Here is a 24,310-nt window from a genome sequence, read left to right as displayed (position 1 = left end):
TACTGTAGTACATTATATTAATGTATTAACAGATATGTAAATGTTTATATTAAATATTATTATTTTTATTAAATATTTGATGTTTACTGTTATTTAATATTTAGGATTTATATTTATACAATATTCTGCAAATAATGTTTAAGATAATGAGGGATTGTTATCATGCCAAATTTGGGCATTAAAAAATCTCGAGAAATAAAACAGGCAGGGAACCCTGGTACCTCTGTCCATCACTGAGAAAAGGGTCCCAACCAACAGCTCAAAGCCTCCCAAAACCATGTCTCCAAATAAGGACTAGGAAGTTGGGAGTAATTAGGCTGTATACCTGGGGAAAATCATGGATTTGTTTCCACTAAAAACTAAAGGAAAAATTTGAATTTATGTGGCATGTTATTGTTAATTACAAAATCAACCAAGACAACTAAAAATTAAAAAGGAAAATATAGAAATATAAAACCCTGGTAACCATTCAAGTTTGTTGAATTGAGGAGGCAATATGGCTTATCTGGTAAGGGAGTTTAAAAATCGCCTCGTTAAATCAAGGTTTCACTTATGAGGGCTCATTAACTTATTTTTTAAGAATTACTTATTTGAGAGGCACAATTACAGAGTGTGGAAGAGACACAGAGAGGGAGATCTTCCACCCATTGGTTCATTCCTGAAATGGCCATAAAGGCATAGCTGGGCTGATCCAAAGCCAGGAGTTTCTTCTGTATCTCCCACATTAGTACAGGGACCCAATCATTTGGGTCATCTTCTATTGCTTTCCCAGGCATATTAGCAGGGAGCTGGATTGGAAGAGGAGCAGCCAGGACATGAACCAGCACCCATAGAACATGTCAGCATCACAGGCGGAGGCTTAACATATTGAGCTATAGCACCAGCCCACATTAACTTCTGTATGTCTATGGATATTATTTTCTTCAGCTTCCTGTATCTATTGAAGACAAGAAAGGTAAACAGGGATAAAGAATGTTTTCCTATAAAACTCCCACAATCCTCTGCAATTCCAAACACACTGTCATTGTAAACAAAGCCACTGGTTTCTCATGTGTGCCGTGGTCATCAAGTTCTTCATCGAACTTTTATCTGTGAAAGCCTCTCCTAGCTGCATCCTTAACTCTGCTATGCTCATCACATCAATGATATTGAGCCTGGTGGTCTCAAGTTGGAGAGAACTCAGTCTTGTGTAGAAAGAAATCTATAAATCCTGGGAGACCCACGAGTCTCCTGCCACTCCCTCTGCTGAAAGACATCAGAATGTCCTGCTCCTTCCAGGCCAGAACCTGTCTGCCTCTAGGGAGCGGGAAAAAATTTGAGCCACAAGACTTCACATTCTCCATAGAGATGATTACTACAAAGTTCTAATTGCTTTTGGTAATGAGCAAGAGGAAAAAAGTTTTCACAAATGTTCTCAGAACCCAAACTTTATTTTCACTGCAGCTGCAGGTGAAAAGATAATTGCAGCTCTTCAGGGAGGGGAGGTGAGGTCATAGTCACACACTATTTCTAGTGCTCCAGCTAACCATCCCACCCAGTGCTGATTCTGGTGACCTTATTGCCAACGCTTGTCCAAGAGGCTGAAAGAAACTGGGGATTTCTATTTTGGTGCAAAGGAGAGAGGCTTTAACAAGGAGGTGTCTCTGGAGTCTGGGTGAGTGATGAGGTGACAAAGGAAATTCTCCTGTGCTTGCTCCTGGTTCTGTGCCCCAGCCTCACAGCAAGGAGGAAGGAATCTGAGATGTGTGCTGAGGTAAGAGAGGAAGTCGTGGTCCTACACCCTACTCCAATCCTGGGGGCTCCTAATGTAATTCAGTGTCATCCTCAATGACATTAATTCTTGGTTTTAAAGAAATAATCCTGAAATCTGGTGTTGATGATTTTAAGGACTATGGCTCCTATAAATCCTCTGTTCCATCTACTGGATGGGAGTCATAGACTCCACTTTCACAGTTATCAGAGATGCTCATCTATCTGTCATGTGCTTATGATAAAATTTGGAAATCCCTATAGGAATCTCCTACTCCTGGAAGAAATCATGGATTCCCGGGGCAGTGGCTAGAATAGCAAGGTTTTCTCTAACTGTTGTATGAATCCTCAATAGAGTCAGTGACAGTTTCCTACTGAAAACATCCTTGGTACTGTGGAGATGGTGAGATTATGTCCCCTCTTTACATAAGGGAAGACTTTTGAACCACATGAGGCATGTCCTGTGGAGAAGGATGTCACCTGGCTGCTGCCACTTACGAATGTGTCTCCCAGCTTTTGTTCTGAACTGGAAATATTTTTTTAACTTTTATTTAATGAATATAAATTTCCAAAGTACGATGTATGGATTACAATGGTTTCCCCCACATACCGTCCCTCCCACCCACTACCCTCCCCTTTCCAACTCCCTCTCCCCTTCCATTCACATCAAGATTCATTTTCGATTATCTTAATATACAGAAGATCAGCTTAGAATACATTAAGAAAGGATTTCAACAGTTTGCTCTCACACAGAAACATAAAGTGAAAAATAATAGATGATTTTTTTTAAATGATGATGAAATCAGATCAGACCTATTGTCATGTTTAATCCCAGTCAGAGTCAAGTTGGGAGTTGATAATTTCTTTTTTTTTTTTTTTTACAGAGGATCAGTTTAGTATGCATTAAGTAAAGATTTCAACAGTTTGCACCCCCATAGAAACACAAAGTGTAATATATATTGTTTGAGTACTCGTTATAGCATTAAATCTCAAGACACAGCACATTAAGCACAGAGATCCTACATGAGGAGTAAGTGCACAGTGACTCCTGTTGTTGACTTTACAAATTGACACTCCTGTCTATGGCATCAGTAATCTCCCTATGCAACAGTCATGAGTTTCCAAGGCTATGGAAGCCCTCTGAGTTCTCTGATTCTTATCTTGTTTAGACAAGGTCATAGTCAAAGTGGAGGTTCTCTCCTTCCTTCAGAGAAAGGTACCTCCTTCTTTGAAGACCTGTTCTTTCCACTGGGATCTCACTCGCAGAGATCTTTTGCCAGAGTGTCTTGGCTTCCCATGCCTGAAATACTCTCATGGGCTTTTCAGCCAGATCCGAATGCCTTTAGGGCTGATTCTGAGGCCAGAGTGCTGTTTAGGACATCTGCCATTCTATGAGTCTGCTGTGTATCTCGCTTTCCACGTTGGATCACTCTCCCCTTTATTTATTCTATCGGTTAGTGTTAGCAGGTACTAGACTTGTTTATGTGCTCCCTTTGACTCTTAGTCCTTTCATTATGATCAATTGTGAACTGAAATTGATCACTTGGAGTAGTGAGATGGCATTGGTACATGCCACCTTGATGGCATTGAATTGGAATCCTCTGGTATGTTTCTAACTCTACCATTTGGGGCAAGTCAGCCTGAGCATGCCCCAAATTGTACATCTCTTCCCTCTCTTATTCCCACTCTTATGTTTATTAGGGATCACATTTCAGTTAATTTTCAACACTTAAGAATAACTGTGTATTAATTACAGAATTAAACCAGTCATATTAAGTAGAACAGACAAAAAAACTACTAAGAGGGATAATGTATTAAGTTGTTCATTAACAGTCAGGGCTATGCTGATCAAGTCACCATTTCCCATAGTGTCCATTTCACTTCAGGAGGTTTCCTTTTTGGTGTTCAGTCAGTTGTCACCGATCAGGGAGAACATAGGAGAACAGTCCCTTTGGGACTGGGTTATTTCACTCAGCATGATGTGTTCCAGATTCCTCCATTTTGTTGCAAATGACTGGATTTCGTTGTTTCTTATTGCGGTATAGTATTCTAAAGAGTACCTATCCCATAATTTCTTCATCCAGTCTACCGTTGATGGGCATTTAGGTCGGTTCCAGGTCTTAGCTATTGTGAATTGAGCTGCAATAAACATTAGGCTGCAGACCGCTTTTTTGTTTGCCAATTTAAATTCCTTTGGGTAAATTCCAAGGAGTGGGATGGCTGGGTCAAATGGTAGGGTTATCTTAGGTTTCTGAGGAATCTCCAGACTGACTTCCATAGTGGCTTGACCAGTTTGCATTCCCACCAACAGTGGGTTAGTGTCCCTTTTTCCCCACATCCTCGCCAGCATCTGTTGTTGGTAGATTTCTGAATGTGAGCCATTCTAACCGGGGTGAGGTGAAACCTCATTGTGGTTTTGATTTGCATTTCCCTGATTGCTAGTGACCTTGAACATTTTTTCATGTGCCTGTTGGCCATTTGGATTTCCTCTTTTGAAAAATGTCTATTGAGGTCCTTGGCCCATCTCTTAATTGGGTTGTTGGTTTTGTTTTTGTGGAGTTTTTTGATCTCTTTGTAGATTCTGGTTATTAACCCTTTATCTGTTGCATAGTTTGCAAATATTTTTTCCCATTCTGTCGGTTGTCTCTTCACTCTCCTGACTGTTTCTTTTGCAGTACAGAAACTTCTCAATTTGATGCAATCCCAATAGTTAACTTTGGCTTTGACTCCCTTGCCTCCTGGGTCTTTTCCAGAAACTCTTTGCCTGTGCCAATATCTTTAAGGGTTTCTCCAATGATCTCTAGTAACTTGATGGTGTCAGGTCGTAGATTTAGGTCTTTAATATATGTTGAGTGGATTTTTGTGTAAGGCATAAGGTAGGGGTCTTGCTTCATGCTTCTGCACGTGGAAATCCAGTTTTCCCAGCACCACTTATTGAATAGACTGTCCTTGCTCCAGGAATTGGTTTTAGATCCTTGATCAAATATAAGTTGGCTGTAGATGTTTGGGTTGATTTCTGGTGTTTCAATTCTGTTCCATTGGTCTATCCATCTGTTTCTGTACCAGTACCATGCTGTTTTGATTACAACTGCCCTGTAGGATGTCCTGAAATCTGGTATTGTGATGCCTCCGGCTTTGTTTTTGTTGTACAAGATTGCTTTAGCTATTCGAGGTCTCTTGTGCCTCCATATAAATTTCAGCACCAATTTTTCCAGATCTGTGAAGAAGGTCTTTGGTATCTTGATTGGTATTGCATTGAATTTATAAATTGCTTTTGGGAGAATGGACATTTTGATGATATTGATTCTTCCAATCCATGAGCATGGAAGATTTTTCCATTTCTTGGTATCCTCTTCTATTTCTTTCTTTAAGGTTTTGTAATTTCCATCGTAGAGATCTTTAACGTCCTTGGTTAAGTTTATTCCAAGGTATTTGATTGTTTTTGTAGCTATTGTGAATGGGATTCATCTTAGAAGTTCTTCCTCAGCCATGGCATTGTCTGTGTATACAAAGGCTGTTGATTTTTGTGCATTGATTTTTACCCTGCTACTTTGCCAAAATCTTCTATGAGTTCCAATAGTCTCTTAGTAGAGTTCTTTGGATCCCCTAAATAAAGAATCATGTCATCTGCAAAGAGGGATAATTTGAGTTCTTCCTTCCCAATTTGTATCCCTTTAATTTCTTTTTCTTGCCTAATAGCTCTGGCTAGAACCTCCAGAACTATATTGAATAGCAGTGGTGAGAGTGGACATCCCTGTCTGGTACCAGATCTCAGTGGAAATGCTTCCAACTTTTCCCCATTCAATAGGATGTTGGCTGTGGGTTTTTCATAGATTGCTTTGATTGTATTGAGGAATGTTCCTTCCAAACCCAGTTTGCTTAGAGTTTTCATCATGAAAAGGTGTTGTATTTTGTCAAATGCTTTCTCGGCATCTATTGAGATAATCATATGGTTTTTCTTCTGCAGTCTGTTAATGTGGTGTATCACATTGATTGTCTTGCGCACATTAAACCATCCCTGCATACCAGGGATACATCCCACTTGGTCTGGGTGGATGATCTTTCTGATGTGTTGTTGCATTCTATTGGCGAGAATTTTATTGAGGATTTTTGCATCTATGTTCATCAGGGATATTGGTCTGTAATTCTCTTTCAGTGCTGCATCTTTTTCCGGCTTAGGAATTAAGGTGATGCTGGCTTCATAGAAAGAATTTGGGAGGATTCCCTCTTTTTCGATTGTTCTGAATAGTTTGAGAAGAATTGGAGTTAGTTCTTCTTTAAATGTCTGGTAGAATTCAGCAGTGAATCCATTTGGTCCTGGGCTTTTCTTTGTTGGGAGGGCCTTTATTACTGTTTCAATTTCTGTCTCAGTTATGGGTCTATTTAGGTTTTCGATGTCTTCATGGTTCAATTTAGGTAGGTTGCACGTGTCCAGGAATCTATCCATTTCTGATAGGTTTCCCTGTTTGCTGGCATACAAGTCCTTGTAGTAATTTCTGATGATTCTTTTTATTTCTGTGGTGTCTGTTGTTACGTTTCCTTTTTCATCTCTGATTTTATTTATTTGGGTCTTTTCTCTTCTTTTTTTTAGTTAGTTGGGTCAATGGGTTGTCAATTTTCTTTATTTTTTCAAAAAACCAGCTCCTCATTTGGCTGATTTTTTGTAATGTTTTTCTTGATTCAATCTTGTTAATTTCTTCTCTGATTTTAATTATTTCTCTTCTCCTACTAGATTTGGGTCTGGTTTGCTGTAGGTTTTCTAGATCCTTGAGGTGAATTGAAAGCTCATCTATTTTGTGCCTTTCCAATTTCTTGATGTAGGCACCTATTGATATAAACTTTCCTCTTAACACTGCTTTTGCTGCATCCCATAAGGTTTGGTATGTTGTGCTGTTATCCTCATTTACTTCCAGAAAGTTTTTGATTTCTCTTTTGATTTCTTCTATGACCCATTGTTCATTCAGGAGCATGTTGTTCAGTCTCCATTTGTTTGCGTATGCTCTAGGGATTCCTGAGTTGCTAATTTCCAACTTCATTCCTTTATGGTCTGAGAAGCTGCATGGTATGATTCTAATTCTTTTGAATTTGCTGAGGCTTGCTTTATGGCCTAGTATGTGGTCAATCCTAGAGAAGGTTCCATGTACTGCTGAGAAGAATGTAAAATCTTTAGCTGTAGGATTGAAAGTTCTGTATAGATCTGTTAGATCCATTTGGGCTATAGTGTCGTTTAAATCTACTGTATCCTTGTTGATCTTCTGTCCTATTGATCTGTCTATTTCTGAGAGTGGCATATTGAAGTCCCCCAGTACTATTGTATTGGGGTCTAAGTCTCCCTTTAAGTCCGTTAACAAATTTTCATGTCAATCACAAACTCCGCAGTTTTAAGTGACAAACTACACAGGATTGGACACCCTAATTATTCCATGTGGCTTACATGCTCTAGTACTCAGTAACCTTCAGAAATCGTCTTTATGGAAAACTTAACAATTAATTAATAATTAGTTACAATAAAACCATATGATATTAAAGTAGTATTTAGTTTGCACCATACATTACTTCATCACAGTTTCTCCTGCTCCACAATCTACAATAGAACATGTGAGCAGCACTTAGATATCAGTTTCTGATACTAATTAAATGCATGAACTTGTTTCTTAAACAAAATTTTAAAAAATAAGGAAATAATAAGAGACAACCATTAGAAAATAGGTCTGCAAAACAGATGAAATATTATACATTTTTATATAAAAAAAGCGAACTACTGTTTCAATTGCCTTCCAAAGAATTGATTTAATTTCATAAAATACAATTTTCAAGGAGTACATTAGAAAAATACTATAATCAGTTGATTTACATCTTCAAGTGACAACAAAAATGCTTAATCAATACTTAGGTTGGCTTATGTTGTAAATCATTATATATAGAGTTAAACTTGCATTAATTGCTAAAATAAATTACTTCTAGTCTATAATAAAATGACAATGTAATGAAATATGCATGAATATGTGTTATTTGAAGCTAACTATTTTCATAAGAATAGCAAGATGGTTAAAGAATCTACATTTTTTAAAGATCAACTGTGATCAACTCACCACATTACACATTAGAAAGTTAAAATTTACAAAAAATGGCTGCTACCTAAGTGATAATATTATTTCAAATGAAATGGAGACTGCTGCCTTTCATGGAGTTATTAATACAACAAAAACTGAAAATCCCCTTTCATATACCATGTTTTATAAGTAACCTTAACAGTTATATACTCAATTCTTTTGAAACATAATACAAAGAAACATATTTAGCAGCTATTTCTAAGTGTGAAGTGATGTAATGGAGAATACTGTGAATAGAAACTGCTGAATTTGGTTGATATTAATAAATGTAACTCTTCTTTCATTTCCCATACAGGGATCTCAGGATCAGAGACAATAATTGGGCACTGGGAGCTGATGGTATGGTCACCAGAGACTGGACAACCGGGATGATCTACTTATCACAGACCATTCTAGGAATCCTGGGGAATTTCTCTCTTCTTTCCCATTATCTCTGTATCTACTTCAGACGATGTAAGTTTAGACCCACAGATTTGATCATCAAACACCTGACTGTAGCCAACTGCTTAGTGATTCTCTGTAGAGGAGTTCCCCAAACCATGGCAGCTTTGGGGATGAAGCATTTTCTCAGTGATATTGGGTGCAAGCTTGTGTTTTATGTGCACAGAGTGAGCAAGGATGTGTCCACTGGCAGCACCTGCCTCCTGAGTATAACCCAAGCCATCACCATCAGTCCTAGTAAAACTGGATGTGCCAAGTTCAAAGAAAAAGCTCCCAAGTACATTGGGTCCTGCAATATCCTCTGCTGGACGCTGAACCTGATACTAAATGTCATGGTGCCCATGTTTGTGACTTCCGGGAACAGGAGTGACAAAAACATCACAAAGAACACTGATTATGGATACTGTTATTCTTTCAAAAGAGACAGATCCTCAGAGTCCCTGTATGTTGCACTGCTCTTATTCCGAGATATTTTCTTTGTGGTACTCATGGTATGGGCAAGTAGCTCCATGGTTTTCACCCTGTACAGACACAAGCAGCAGGTCCAATACATCCGTGGGTCCAGGTCCTCCCCAGAGTCCAGAGCCACCCACAGCATCCTCATCCTGGTGAGCACCTTTGTGTCTTTGTGCACTCTCTCCTCCATCTTCCACATTTGCTTGACTGTTTTAAGCAATCCCAGTGTGTGGCTGGTGAACACCTCTGCACTTATCGCTGGCAGTTTCCCCACTGTGAGCCCCTACATTCTCAGGAGCCACGACTCCAGGGTACACAGCCTCTGCTGTGCCTGCACCAGGAACACACAATCCCCAGGTTAGCTAGAGTACTAAGTTTATGGATATTCACAGTAGATTGTTCTCATTAATATTTTCATTTCATTATTTCACTAATTAATTTACTTTGTAGACAACGGAACAGGAGACAGAGATAGAGCTCAACATCCCATGATTCAGACCTAAATGCCTGTATTATCTGATCTCAGGCATAAACACTGGGAGCAAGGAACTCTATTCAGGGCTACTAAAATTAGTGTGCTGTTGTTCCTGCCTTCCATGTCTACATCAGCCACAATCCTGAGTCAGCAGCAGAGGTGGGTATTTTTCCTGGTAACTCTGATGTTTGATGTGGCAATTTTATCTGGGAAATTAACCAACAGGCCAAACACCTGCCATTGCAAGGGTAAGCGCTTCATGCACTATTCCATCTAGGAGTGTAAGCACATTTCTGAAGCCATCCCAGTACCATAGTGTGGGTAACAAGATAGCATTGTGACATGGGAGTAAATCTCATATTGGTGCCAGTTCATACACAGACTGCTACACTTCTGACCCAGCTCCCTGTAATGGGCTGAGAAAGCAGAGGTTGATGGCTAGAATGCTTGGGTCCCTGTCACCCATATAGGAGACCTGGATGAAGACCTGGCTCCTGGCTTCAGCTAGTCTTAGCCCTGGACATGGAATCATTTGGGTAGTAAACCAACAGATGGAATCTCTCTCTCTCTCTTTCTCTCTCTCTCTCTCTCTCTCTCTCTCTTCCCTCTCTGTTTTACTCCTTACCCCTAGTAACTCTGCCTTTCAAATAAATACATGTTTTAATTTTAAAATAAAGAATTTTATTTTAAGTAATAAATGTGATTTACTATGTAATTGTCACATTAATTCCTATATTATGGAAATGTTATTAATGTTCCTTGCTCCAAAGAAATGTGGAGATTATGGAGAGCCATGGGTGTCCCCTAAATCTGATATAATGAATTTGGCTGAAATGAGCAAGTTATGAGAACATAATAAAAACTCCTTAAGTAAAGAAATGGTAACAAGTGTTGGGAGAATTTGGAGAAACATGAATTATTGTAAATTCTGATAGAAGTATAAATTGGATGGAACCATTTGCAAAACAGCATGGCACTGGCTCAGAAATTAAAAATGGGACTATCATATGATCCTGTAACCCCACTTGTGCCTATGTAGCCAGATGAATTGAAATGAGATCTTTAGTACATCATCTAACTCATGTTTGTTACTGCATTGTTCATGATATACATGATATGGAAGCAACCTAAGTATGTACTGACAAGTAAGTGGATAAAGATACTGTGCTATATAACTGTGGAATATTATCTAGCCTTGAAAAAAGGGAATGTTAGCATTGCACCAATGTGGATGGACATGAAGGGCACTGTGTAAGTGAAGTGAGTCAGACACAAGAAGATAGTCACTACATGATCTCACTTATATAGAACACAGAATAGTACATTCAGCAGCCGCGTGTGGTACAATGGGCGAAGCTGCTACCCATGATGCTGTCACCTTATCTTAGAGCTCTTGTTCAAGTCCCAGCTGGCCTGTTTCCAATCCAGCACCCAGCTAAAGCACCTGGTAAAGCAGGGGAAGATGGCCCTAGTACTATGTCCCTGCACCCAGGTATGAGATGCAGATGGACTTCCTGGCACCTGGCATCATCCTGGCCTAGCACTTGCCATTGTGGCCTTTGTGGGGAGTCAATCAGTGGATTCTCTCTTTCTCTATCTAACTCTACCTTTCAAACAATTTAAAAAATAATAAATTCAAAGAAGCGGAGAGTACAATGGTGGTTGCAGGGCTACAGAGAGAAGACGTTGGAAGCATGATTCACAATGTGAGAAGTTTTAAGTTTGCAAACCAAAGAAGGCCCAGAACTCTGTCATGCAGCACAATGACTGTGGCTGACAGTGCTGCTCAGTGTAGTGAAAATCCTCTTCAAGGGTGACCCTTATATTAAGTGTCGTTTTATAGACAGCAATAATAACAAAATGACAATAATAAATCACAAAGATGGAATGTTGTGGGGAGCAACTCGGACTAGACTAAGTTACTGGAATTAAGACTTATTCTATGCATCTGCTCTCCCACAATATGGCGCTGGGAGAGGAGCAAACAACTTCTACGCAGCTGCCTCTCGCTAACTTGAATGACCTGCAGGAGCTGATCCTGCTCCTGATTGGAGGAGAGCAGCGTACTCGGAGTGTGGCTAGCAGAGTTGGGATTGGTGGAAGAGGACTATAAAGGAGGAGAGAGACGGCATGCACCAGGAACATCTAAGGGGAACATCCGGGTAACATCTGAGCAGCTCCCGAGAGAGCCGGCCGGCGCTGTGCCGCTCCCCCGCGGAAGTGGGGAAAGCGGCAGGGGGAACCGCCCTTCCACGGAGGTGGAAGGGATTGGCAGCCAACCCAGGAAGAACCAGCAGCAAACCCGGGAAGGGCCGAGCAGACGAAAAAACAGCGCAGGGTCCTGTGTCATTCCTCCACGAAGAGGGGGAGCGACAGAATGTAGTTTTGGAAATGATGGACATATTTTTTCAGTGCTGTGTTCATGGGTGTGTGTTTCTCTCCAAGTCTGTCAGGCTGTGTCTGCTTTATGTGAACAGCATTCTGTATGTTTGTTCAATTTTAATGTGCCAACTTAAGAAGTTAAAAATGAGTAAAAACTGAAAAGCTTTCATTAAGTGGAACATTCCTTCAGGCTGGTTGTTTTGCACAATGAGTAAAGCTGCCTGCAGTGCCAGCATCCCATATGGACTCTGGTATGAATCTTGGCTGCTCCAATTCAGATCCAGCTCCTGGCCACCACCTGGGAAAGCAATGGAAGATGACCCAAGTGTTTGGGGACCTGAACCCAGGTGGAAGAATCAGAAGCAGCTCTGCTCCTGGCTTTGGTCTGGCCCAGCTGTGGCTATGGCAGCCATTTGGAGAGTGCATCAGCAGACAGAAGATCTTGTTCTGTCTCCCCCTCCCTCTCTGTAACTCTGACTTTCAAACAGATAAATAAATCTTTTTTAAAAAAGGCCACAGCAGAGAGCTGGATTGGAGTGGAGCAGATATGAGATGCCAGCACTGCAGGAGGTGGCTTTAACTGCTAGGCCATAGCACCAGATTCAATAAATAAATCTTTAAAAAATTTTAAAAAAAGGAAATAGGTGTCACCATAATTACATCAGTAATGTTCCTTTTGCTGGGTAATGTTATATATGATAGAAGTAACACCCAAGGGAAAATACATAGAGTGATTTTATCAATGAAAAGAAATTTATTTAAAATGTTCAATATATCCATAAACTATTACCACCTTTATTTGTTGTAAAGTTGATGATTAGGAAAAAGAGTATTTAAATTTTAAATTCTACAATTCTATGCTTGATTCTGTTCATAAAGAAATTACTGTTTACTTAATACCAAAATCTGTTATTTTTATCATGTCAGGTTTGGGGCAGAAAAAGGCCCCAGAAATTTGAAAAATCCAGCAGGGAATCCTGGAAGCTCTGCCCATCACTGAGCACATGGTATCAACCAACCATCTTTGGGCTGTCCAATACCACAATTCTAAAGTCTGACTTGGAAATTGAGGAGAATTAGATAGCAGACTTGGGAAAATGGTGCATTTCTTTGTACTAAATTTCTTTTTTTTATTTCTAATTTTTCTTTTTAAAAATCTTTTATTTAATGAATGCATTTTTCATAGATACAACTTCAGGAATATAGTGATTCTTTCCCTCATACCCACCCTCCCACCCGACTTCCTCATTAATCACAAAGTCAATCAAGATTACAAGCAATAAGCAAATATGGGAAAGCAGAAAATAATAGTTACTCTTCAGGTCTCCAGTTCAGTTCTCATCTCAGAAGATGACTTATGTAGTAATTAAGGGAGTATTAGATGCTGTCTGCTAAATCAGGGTTTCACTTCTGAGGGTCATAACCTTCTGTGTATCCACTGATGCAATTCTCTTTAGCTTCTGAGTCCACTGGAGATGAGAAAGAAGGGTGCAAACTCGTAAGGAATGCTTTCGTATAAAATCCCCACATCCTCTGTAATTCCAAAGAAACTTTCACAGAGCACCAGACAAACACAGTGTTTGCTTTCTTTAGAGGCTATTACATTATTTATTTCCTTGCAGGGTCTGTACTAATTCATACCATGTGGGTGCCAGCAGCCCAACACCTGGGCCATCATCTGTTGCTTTACACTGCCATTAGCAGCAAGCTGGATGCAATGTGGAACAGGGGTCAATACAGGATGCTGGCATCACAGGGAGTGTCTGTTACCAGCTAGCACAATGCAGAACCAAAGAGCACTAGTTTCTAATGTATGCTATGCTCATCATGTTCTCCTTTGCACCTGTGTTTCTGAAAACCTTTCTCAGGAGCATTGTTCAAATGGCTCTGCTCATTACATAAATGATGCTGAGCTTACTGGTCTGAAGTTTGGGAAAGAACTCCCTTGGGGGTGGAAAGAAATCTGTGCATCCAGGGAGACACAGGAGTTTCACTGCCCATCCCTCCCATGTCAGGCTCACTATCTCTGCTCCCTCGAGGTCAGACCTTGTCTCCTCCAGGGAGCTGAGAAAAAACAAGTCAGTGTGAGAGTTTAACAGTCTCCATTGAGATAATAGCTACAATGCTGCAATGGATCCTGGCAGTTACCAAGAGTGAAAAAAGTTTCACAGTATTCTCAGATCCCCAATTTTCAATTCACTTCAGTTACAGATGAAAAGATAATTGCATTCTGAAGGGAGGTGTGGTTACACAGACACAAATTCATTTCTAGTGCTCCAGTTGCCTCCAATGTACTCAATATAACTCTGGTGACCTTCATGCCAACGCTTGTTTCAGCCTGAAGACTGAAAGAAAGGGGATTTTCCATGTCAGTGGGAAAGAAAGAAGCTTTAAGGAAGAAGTCTTTGAAGTCTGGATGAGTGATCAGGTGAGAAAGTGGATTCTCTTGTGCTTGCTCCTGGTCCTGTGCCCCAGCCTCACAGGAAGGAGGAAGGATTCTGGGATGTGTGCTGAGCTATGACAGGGAGACAGGATCCTACACCCTACTCCAATCCTGGGCGCTCCTAATGTAATTCAGTGTCATCCTCAATGACATATGTTCATGGCTTCAAAAAATAATCCTGAAATCTGGTGTTGATGTATTTAAGGACTGTGGTTCCTGTAAATCTGCTGTTCCATCATACTGAATGGGAATCATAGACGCCACTTTGAGAATCACCAGAGATGCACATCTATCTTTCATGTGCTTATGATAAAGACTTAGAAATCCCTACAAGTATCTTCAGCTCCTGGAAGAAACTGTGGCCCATATTGGCCCCCGTTTGTATACAGATTACTCAACTTCTGATCCACCTTGCTATTTGGCCTGAGAAAGCGAAGTGTGATGGGCAGAGCAAATGGGTCCCTAGCAGTCATATAGGAGACTTGGGTGAAGCTCCTGGCTCCTGGCTCCTGGCTCCTGGTTTCACCTTGTCTCAGCTCTGCATACTGAAGCCATTTGAGTAGTAAACCAGCAGATGGAACATATCTCTTTATCTCTGTGCGTGTTGCTCTCTCTCTAAATCTACCTTGTAAATAAATAAATGTTTTAATTTCAAAATAAAGAATATGCTTTTAAGTAATAAAAATGAACTACTATGTAACTGTCACATTGATACCTCTATAATGAAAAAATATTATTAATGTTCTTTGCTTCACCAAAAGTGAGGAGATTGTGGAGATGCCACATGATCTCCTGTATCTGACATAATGAACATGGCAGAAATGAGCAAATTTGGGAATGTAACAAAATTTCCTCAAATAAAGAAATGGTAACAAGTGTTGGGAGAATGTTTAGAAAAGAGACTTCTTGTACGCTGCTGATAGGAATGTAAATTGGATGGAACCTTTATGGAAAACAGCATGGCAGTGGCTCAGAAATTAAAAATGGGACAATCATATGACCCTGTGACCCCACTTGTGCCTAGGTAAACAAAGGAAATGAAATGAGATATTCAATAAATCATTGAACTCATGTTTGTTACTACATTGTTCATGTTATCTATGATATGGAAGCAAGCGAAATGTACTGACAAGTGAGTGGATAAAGATATCATGCTATGTAACAGTCAAATAATATCTAGCCTTAAAAAGAGAGAAATGCTAGCACTACACCAACATGGATCAACATGAAGGACACTGCGTAAGTAAAGCGAGTCAGACAGAGAAAGACCGTCACCACATGATCTCACTTGAGGAGTAGAAAATAGTAAATTCAGAGGCAGATTGTGTCAGAGTAGGTGAAGCTACTGCCTGTGATGCTGCCATCATATCTCTGAGCTTTTGTTGAAGTCCCAGCTGGCCTGTTTCCAATCCAGCTCTCTGCTATATAGTGCCTGTGAAAACAGCACAAGATGGCCCTAGTACTTGGTTTGCCGCACCCATGTGGGAGACCCAGATGGATTTCCTGGCTCCTAGTTTCAGCCTGGCTCAGCCCTGGCTTTTGTCACCTTTTGGAAAGTGAACCAGTGGATGGAAGATTGTTTCCCTCTCTTTCTCTCCCTCTCTGTCTATAATCGCCTTTCAAATATATATCATGACTCTTAAGAATAAAAAGCAGTAAATTCAAAGAAGCAGAGTATAAGGGTCATTGCAGGGCTGCAGAGATAAAAAATTGGAGACATGAATCAAAACATGAGGTTTTAAGTTTGCAAATGAAGAAGGCCTAGAATTCTGCCATGCAGCATGGTGACTGTGGCTAACAGTGCTGGATCACATAGTGAAAATCCTCTAAGAAGCAGATCCTAAGTTAAGTGTCATTTTTATAGATCTCAATAAAAATAAAACACAAGGGTGGACTGAGTTTCTGGAGATAATGGACATGTTTACATCAATGACTGTGGTAGTGTTTTCATGGGTGTGCATTTCTCTCCATGTTGGTCAATTTGTAATCCCTCTATGTGCACAGATTTATGTATGTATGTTCCATTTTAATGTGTCACTTCAGGTAATTTAAGACATTGAAAATGAAAGAGCATTCTTCACGTGAAACCTTCCTTAGGTTGGTTTTGGTGCACAGCAGATAAAGCTGCCAGTGATGCTAGCATCACTTATTGGGGTCAGTTCATGTCCTGGCTCTCCAGTTCTGACCAGGTCCCTACTAACAGCCTAGGAAAATGGCAGAAGAAACCAAGTGCTTGGCTCCTATGCATCCATGTTGGAATCCTGGATTGGGCTCCTTGCTTCTGTCTTCTGCCTGCCCAGCCCTGGATGTTGTGTTCATTTGGGAAGTGATGGAAGATAGGTGCGTCTCTGTCTTTCCCCCTCTCTCAAATTCTGTCTTTCAAAAAGATCAAATAAATCTTTAAAAAATTCCTGAACTGATTATTTTTAAAAGATTTATTTATTTATTTGAAATTCAGAGTTACACAGGGAGAGGAGAGTCAGAGAGAGAGGTCTTCCATCCTATGGTTCACTCCCCAGATGGCTGCAATGGCCGGAGCTGCGCCAATCCAAAGCCAGGAGCCAGGAGCCTCCTCTGGGTCTCCCACATGGGTGCAGGGGCCCAAGGACTTGTGCCATCCTCCACTGCTTTCCCAGGCCACAGCAGAGAGCTGGAACGGAAGTGGAGCTGCTGGGACACGAACCAGCGCCCACGTGGGATGCCGGCATTGCAGGCGGTAGCTTTACCCACTATGCCACAGTGCTGGCCCTTAACTAATTCTTTTTAAGGCAATAGGCATAACCATAATTAATCAGCAAAGTTCCTTTTGCTATGGAATGTTATATATGCATAAAATAACACTCAATGGAAATATGCATAGGGTTATGAAAGAAGTGAATTACTTCAGTGAAGAAAAATTGTATTTACAATTTTCATATTACCCATAATGTTTTAGAAGGCTTTTATTTAATGTATACAAATTTCATATTGCAGTTTTTAAGAATATAGTGGTTCTTTCCCCGATTCCTGCCCTCCCACCCCACTCACCTCCCACCTCCTACTTAATCTCCCATCCCATTATTCACTAAGGTACATTTTTAAGTGACTTTATATACAAAAGACCAACTCTATACTAAGTAAAGATTTTGACAGTTTGCACCCACACAGACACACAAAGTATAAAGTACAGTTTGAAGACAAGTTTTACCATTAATTCTCACAGTGCCTCATTAAGGATAGAGGCCCTACATGGGGAGTATAGTGACTCCTGTTGTTGATTTAACAATTAACACTTATTTTTTAAAAGATTTATTTTATGTTATGTTATGTTATTTATGTTATGTTATGTTATTTATTTTAAGACAGAGTTACAGACAGAGGTAGAGACAGAGAGAGGTCTTCCATCCACTGGTTCACTCCCCAGATGGCCGCAAAGGCTGGAGCTGCTTCGATCCGAAGCCAGGAGCCAGAAGTTTCTTTGGGGTATCCCAAGTGGGTGCAGGGACCCAAGGACTTGGGGAATCTTCCACTGCTATTCCAGGCTATAGCAGAGATCTGGATTGGAAGAAGAGCAACCGGGACTAGAACCAGAGCCCATATATGATGCCAGTGCTTCAGGCCAGGGCTTTAACCCACCACACCACAACACCAACCCCATCACTCTTATTTTTGTCAGTGACAACCAAGGCTCTTGATGTGAGCTGTCAAGGCTCTGGAAGCTTTTTGAGTCCACAAACTCCGTCAGTATTTAGACAGGGCCATATGCAAAGTGGAAGTTCTCTTCTCTCTTCAGAGAAAAATAAATCATTCTTTGATGGCCCCTTCTTTCTACTGGGGTCTCACAGAGATCCTTCATGCAGAATATTTTTTGCCAATAAGTCTCAGCTTTCCATGCCTAAAATTCTCTCATGGAATTTTGAGACAGATCTGAATGCCTTAGGGGCTGATTCTGAGGTCAGAGTGCTGTTTAGGGCATTTGTCATTCTATGAGTCTGCTGCATGTACTGCTTCCCAAGTTGGAACTTTACTTTTTAATTCTATTGTTATTAGTACACACTTGGTATTATTTATGTGATCCCTTTGACACTTATTCCTATATTTATGATCAGTTATGCACTTAAGATGATCACTTTAACTAGTAAGATGGCATTAGTACCTGCCACCTGAATGGGATTTGGAGTCCCATGGCAAGGTTTTAGTTTTATCCTTAGGTGTAAGTCCATGGGAACGTGTGCTGAACTGTACATTTCCTTCCTCTCTCATTCCCATTCTTATTTTTAACTGGGATCTATTTTCAATTGACTTAATAATCTATGATTAATTCTATGTTAAGTAAAGAGTTCAACCAATGGTACTAAGTAGAAAAAAGAATAAATAAAAAATGAAATAAACTGTTCTTTGACAGTCAAGACAAGTGATATTCAAGTAATTGCTTCTCAAAGTGTCAGTTTCACTAATACAGGTTATCTTTTAGATGCTCTGTTAGTTATCACAGATCAGGGAGAACATATGGTATTTGTCCCTTTGGGACTACATTATTTCACTAAGTATGATGTTTTCCCGATTCATCCACTTTGTTGCAAAACACTGGATTTCATTCTTAACTGCTATGTATTATTCCATAGAATACATATCCCATAGTTTCTTTATCCAGTCTTTGATGGGCATTGATGTTGTTTCCATGTCTTAGCTATTGTGAATTGAGCTACAATAAAAACGGAAGCACAGATGAATCTTTTTTAACATTTATTTCTTATTTTTTTTGACAGGCAGAGTTAGAAGTGAGAGACAGAGAGAATGGTCTTCCTTTTCCATTGGTTCATCCCCCATATGGGTGCCATGGCCTACACTGTGGCTGGTGTGCTGCACAGATCAGAAGCCAAGAGCCAGGTGGTTCCTCCTGGTCTCCCATGCGGGTGCAAGGCCCAAGGACTTGGGTCATTCTCCACTGCCTTCCTGGGCCACAGCATAGAGCTGTACTGGAAGAGGGGCAACCGGTACAGAATCTGAGGCCCAACTGAGACTAGAACCTTGGGTGCTGGTGCCACAGGTGGAGGATTAGCCAAGTGAGCTGTGGCACTGGCCTTAAAATTTATTTAATAAATATAAATGTCCAAAGTACAACTTTTGGATTATAGCAGCTATTTCCCCAAATCCCCCAATAGCCACCCTCCCACTTGCAATCATCCCATCTCCCAAACCTTCTCCCATCCCATTCTCCCTCAGGATTCATTTTGAATTATCATTATATACAGATGATCTACTTAGTATTTACTAAGTAAACATTTCAACAGCTTGCACCCACACAGACAAACAAATTATGGAGTACTGTTTTAGTAGTAGTTTTACCATTAATTCACATAGTACAAGACATTAAGGACCCAGATCCTACATGGGGAGTAAGTGCACAGTGACTCCTGTTGTTGATTTAACAATTGAAACTCTTATTTATGACATCAGTAATCACACAAGGCTCTTGTCATGAGCTGCCAAGACTATGGAAGCCTCTTGAGTACACCAACTCCGATCTTATGTAGACAAGGCCATGGTCAAATTGGAAGTTCTTTCCTCCCCTCAAGAAAGGTACCTCCTTCTTTGATGACCCGTTCTTTCTGCTGGGATCTCACTCACAGAGATCTTTCATTTAGGTCATTATTTTTTGCCACAGAGTCTTCGCTTTCCATGCATGAAATACTTTCATGGGATTTTTAGCTGGATTCAAATGCCTTAAGGGCTGATTCTGAGGCCAGAGTGCTGTTTAGGATATCTGCCATTCTATGAGTCTGCTGTGTATCCCACTTCCCATGTTAGATTCTTCTCTCCTTTTTAATTCTATCAGTTAGTATTAGCAGACACTAGTCTTGTTTATGTGATCCCTTTGAAGCTTAATCCTATCATTGTGATCAATTATGAACTGAAACTAATCATTTGACTAGTGAGATGGCATTGGTACATGCCATCTTGATGGAATTGAATTAGAATACGCTGGCACGTTTCTAAATCTACCATTAGGAGTAAGTCCGAGTGAGCATGTGCCGAACTGTACACCTCCTACCTCTGTTATTTCCATTTTTATATTTAACAGGGAACACTTTTCAGTTAAATTTATATGCCTAAGAATAATTGTGTGTTAATTAAAGTGTTCAATCAATGGTATTGAGTAGAATAAAAAATACTAAAAGGACTAAAATAGTAAATTGTTCCTCAACAGTCAGGACAAGGGTCTGAAAAAAGTCATTGCTTCTCATAGTGTCCATTTAACTTCAAAAGGTTTCAGTTTAGGTGCTCAGTTAGTTGTCACAGATCAGGGAGAACATATGATATTTGTCCATTGCAGATTGGCCTATTTCACTCAGCATGATGTTTTACAGATGCTTCTATTTTGTTGCAAATGATCAGATTTCATTTTTTACTGCTGTATAGTATTCTATAGAGTACATATCCCATAAATTATTTATCTAGTCTTTTGTTGATGGGCATTTAGGTTTGTTCTATGTCTTAGCAATTGTGAACTGAGCTGCAATAAACATTGAGGTGCAGATGGCTCTCTTATTTGCCAATTTAATTTCATTTGGGTAAATTCCAAGGAGTGGGATGGATAGGTTGTATGGTGGGGTTATATTCAGGTTTCTGAGGAATCTCCAAACTGTTTTCCATATGGCTTTATCAGTTTGCCTTCCCACCAACTGTGGATTATTGAGCCCTTTTCCCCACATCCTTGCCAGCATCTGTTGTTAATTGATTTCTGTATGTGAGCCATTCTAACTGGGATGAGGTAAAACCTCAGTGTTGTTTTGATTTGCATTTCCCTGATTGCTAGTGATCCTGAACATTTTTCATGTGTCTGCTGCCATTTGGATTTCCTCTTTTGAGAAATGTCTATTGAGGTCCTTGGCCCATCTCTTAAGTGGGTTGTTTGTTTTATTGTTGTGGAGATTCCTGACCTATTTGTAGATTCTGGTTATTAATCCTTTATTGGTTGCATAGTTTGCAAATATTTTTCCCATTCGGTTGATGCCTCTTCACTTTCCTATTTCTTTAGCAGTACAGAAACTTCTCAATTGGATGTAATCCGTTAATTTTGGCTTTGACTACCTGTGCCTCTGGGGTATTTTAAAGAATTCTTTGTGCCTATATCTTGCAGGGTTTCTCCAATGTTCTCTAATAATTCGATCATGTCAGGTTGTAGATTTAGATCTTTAATGTATGATTTCCCTCTGATGTGAGCTGCTATGTGTCTGTGCATTACCAGTGGAAACACACAGTCCTGCCTCTGTTAGTCCTGCTCACTTCTGGATGGTGAAGGGGGCAGACAGGAGAGCTCTGGAGCTCTAAGCCTCATCTACTTGGGCCAGGCTCTGGTGTGCGAAACAGGTTAGGGATTTCAATGTTTAGAACTTTTCCCCATTGTACAGCTTGTGTGGTGGTGGGGGGAAATTACTCTGAAATGTTGCTATCCTTGTTCCTGGGTGGGGGCTGGCATGTGGTGAAGTGGTCCCCACAATTGATGAGGCAAATGTGGTCGTATCCTGTTTACATTCAGAGATGTAAACAGACAATGTGGTTTCTCCCATCTGGCTGGGTTCCTGTTGGGGGGATGGGGAGACATGGATGGGCAGAGGTATGCCTGAGTTCCCCGTCTATTCCCCTATTCTTCCCACTTGTAACTTCAAACACAGTTCACCTGGCTCTCCTGCCCACTGCTAAATGCCGCTCCATGGATTCACAACCTCGATTCTCATCTGGTCTGCCTGGGAAGGGGAGGGTGAGCATCAATCTCCCCATTTGGCTTCTCCTGTGCACCTCTGTCATGTCCTTGTGACACTTTGCTCAGTCTCTGCTGGACTCCTGGGCTTCTTCACGTGAAACTCTTGCAGCTCTGTTGCGAGCCTGTATCCCCTTTCCTTATTAACTATTTTCCCCCAGTGACTCAGAACATCCTGTTGCTATACTGCAATCTTGGATCGGCCCCCCACTAATCGCCATAACTTTTCATAATATTTTATAACATTGATAAGGAAAAAGAAAATATCTAAATCTTAAATTCTTCAAAGCTATATTTAATTCTACTCATAATTCGGGCTAGTATTTATTAAATATCAAAATCTGAAGATTTTTATGTCAGATTTGGGGCAGAAAAAGAAATCTATCAGGGAATCCTGCCAGCTCTGTCCATCACTGAGCACAGGGTATCAACCAACAGTCTGTGGACTTTTGAATACCACAACTCTAAAGTTTAAGGTAGAAATTAGGTGTATTAGATAGCAAACTTAGGAATATAGTGAATTTCCTTAAACTAAACTTCAAATAATGAATTTCAACCCGTGTAATATTTCCTCATTAATTACAAAGTCAATCAAGACTACAAGCAATAAGCAAAAAGATGGTAGGGCCAGAAAACCATGGTAACTCTTTATTTCTCTTGAATTGAGGAGGTAAGATGGCCTTTCTAGTAATTAGGGGAATTTGAGAATCTGCATGTTACATCACTGTTTCACTTCTGAGAGCTCAAACCCTTTTGTATATCCATTGATATTTTTCTCTTTAGCTTCTTGTGTTCACTGGAGATGAGAAAGAAAGGTGCAGACTGTGGGGAGCAATCCGGACTAGACTAAGTTACTCGAATTAAGACTTATTCTATGCATCTGCTCTCCCACAATATGGCGCTGGGAGAGAAGTAAACAGCTTCCGCACAGCTGCCTCCAGTTCAACCAATTAACTGTAGGACTTGCTCCTGATTGGAGAGCAGCGTACTCGGCGTGTGGGCAGCCGAGTTGGGATTGGCGGAGGAGGACTATAAAGGAGGAGAGAGACGGCATGCACCAGGAACATCTATGGGGAACATCTAAGGGAACCTGTGCAGCCCCCGAGAAAAGCCGGCCGGCGGTGTGCCGCTCCCCTGCGGAAGTGGGGAATGCGGCCAGGGGGAACTGCCCTTCCACGGAGGTGGAAGGGATAGTAGCCAACCCGGGAAGAACCAGCAGCAAACCCGGGGAGGGCCGAGCAGACGAAAGAACAGCGCAGGGTCCTGTGTTGCTCCTCCGCGAAGAGGGGGAGCAACATAATGGTGCCATGACTCGGATATGAAGCCCAGGCAGGGTTTAGTGTCGTTCCTCCACGAAGAGGGGGAGCGACATAATGGTGCCGTGACTCGGATAGGAAACCTAGCTCGGATAGAAAACCTAGGACGGATAGAAAACTTAGGAGGGAAGAAACGGGAAGAAGCAGGAAAATACCGGAGAGAGAGACTAGCAAACAGCCTAGGGAAAAGCCGGACGAAAAAGGAGCCGGAAGAAGCTATTGAAAGCCTAGGCATAGACTCGGATACGGACTACGGGGGGAAGCTGGGAGAAATCTCTAAGGTCAAAAGCGAAAGTGAAAGCTAGAACAAACAGACTCGGACGCGGACTGTGGGGAGAGGCCAGGAGAAATGAGGGAGGAATATCGTTGGAGGAAAGCTTGGGGAAACATACCGGGTAGAGAAAAATGTTAGGGAAATTGAAGCCGCGGGGGGCAGGCCAAGGCGGAAACGGAAGCCACTTTGGGGTTCTCAAGTTAGCCCGGGAATAGGGGGCGAAAAGTTGAAACCAGAAGCTGAGACGTAAGCCAGATTGGGATCCGTCTGATTAGCCCGGGGAGCAAAGGACGGGAAGCCAGATCGTGGGGCGGAGACGTACGCTGGGTTGAATTCGCCAGGCTAGCCCGGGGAACTTAGATTGAATGCTAGTGGCGGACACGTGAGCTACGCTGTGTTACTCGCGGAAGCCGCCGCGTGCAGAGAGAGCACGGGGCGTGAATAGATAGGGAACGCTGGCGCGAGGCTGTGGTTCAGACGCGAAAGGGTTAAGCGTGGAGACCGCGGAGCGCGCGAAGCCGAGCCGCGCAAAGCCGGGAAGCTGCGCAGATGAGAGAGGCGCACGGGCTGAAGCGGCGCAGAGCTGGGAACCCGCCGGCGGGGCGAGGTGCCGGAAAGCCGCAGGGATAAGAGAAACAGAAGTTTAGAAGTAAAGTGAGAAAAATAGGAATGCTGGAAGATAGAAGTAAAATGGGAGAAATAGGAATGCCCGGAGATAGAGAAATAGAGAAATAAAAAGGCCTCCCTACAACACTGCAATGTGAGAGCTTGGATTCGGTCTGCCTAATCAAGTGAGGCGATGAGCACCTGCGGGCAGCTAGCAGCTTATGCGCCGCAGGTCACCGAAGACAGGCACGAATTAACATCAGTAAGGCTTCCCCACAATACAACAATATTAAGCTTGGATTCGGTCTGCC

At 41.3% G+C, this 24,310-nt stretch overlaps 1 protein-coding gene across 2 annotated transcripts; it reads left to right on the top strand.

The window, feature by feature from the left end:
- Positions 1 to 1,614: 1,614 nt before the first annotated feature.
- Positions 1,615 to 9,325, top strand: ORYCUNV1R1617 (vomeronasal 1 receptor oryCunV1R1617). 2 transcript variants are annotated; one of them, XM_089318689.1, is made up of 2 exons: positions 1,615 to 1,753; positions 8,158 to 9,325. In XM_089318689.1, the coding sequence occupies exon 2, from the start codon at positions 8,204 to 8,206 to the stop codon at positions 9,119 to 9,121; it is 918 nt and encodes a 305-aa protein (XP_089174815.1). In that variant the 5' UTR covers positions 1,615 to 1,753; positions 8,158 to 8,203; the 3' UTR covers positions 9,122 to 9,325. The 2 variants fall into 2 exon arrangements, with proteins under 2 accessions (XP_089174815.1, NP_001160776.1); NM_001167304.1 differs by lacking the exon at positions 1,615 to 1,753 and having other exon boundaries at positions 8,204 to 9,121.
- The last annotated feature ends 14,985 nt before the right edge of the window (positions 9,326 to 24,310 follow it).

The sequence above is a fragment of the Oryctolagus cuniculus genome, chromosome 18, assembly GCF_051225735.1.
Source record: "Oryctolagus cuniculus isolate XC-2025 breed Fujian yellow rabbit chromosome 18, ASM5122573v1, whole genome shotgun sequence".
In the NCBI taxonomy this organism is placed as follows: domain Eukaryota; kingdom Metazoa; phylum Chordata; class Mammalia; order Lagomorpha; family Leporidae; genus Oryctolagus; species Oryctolagus cuniculus.
This window is presented reverse-complemented; position numbering and strand designations above follow the sequence as displayed.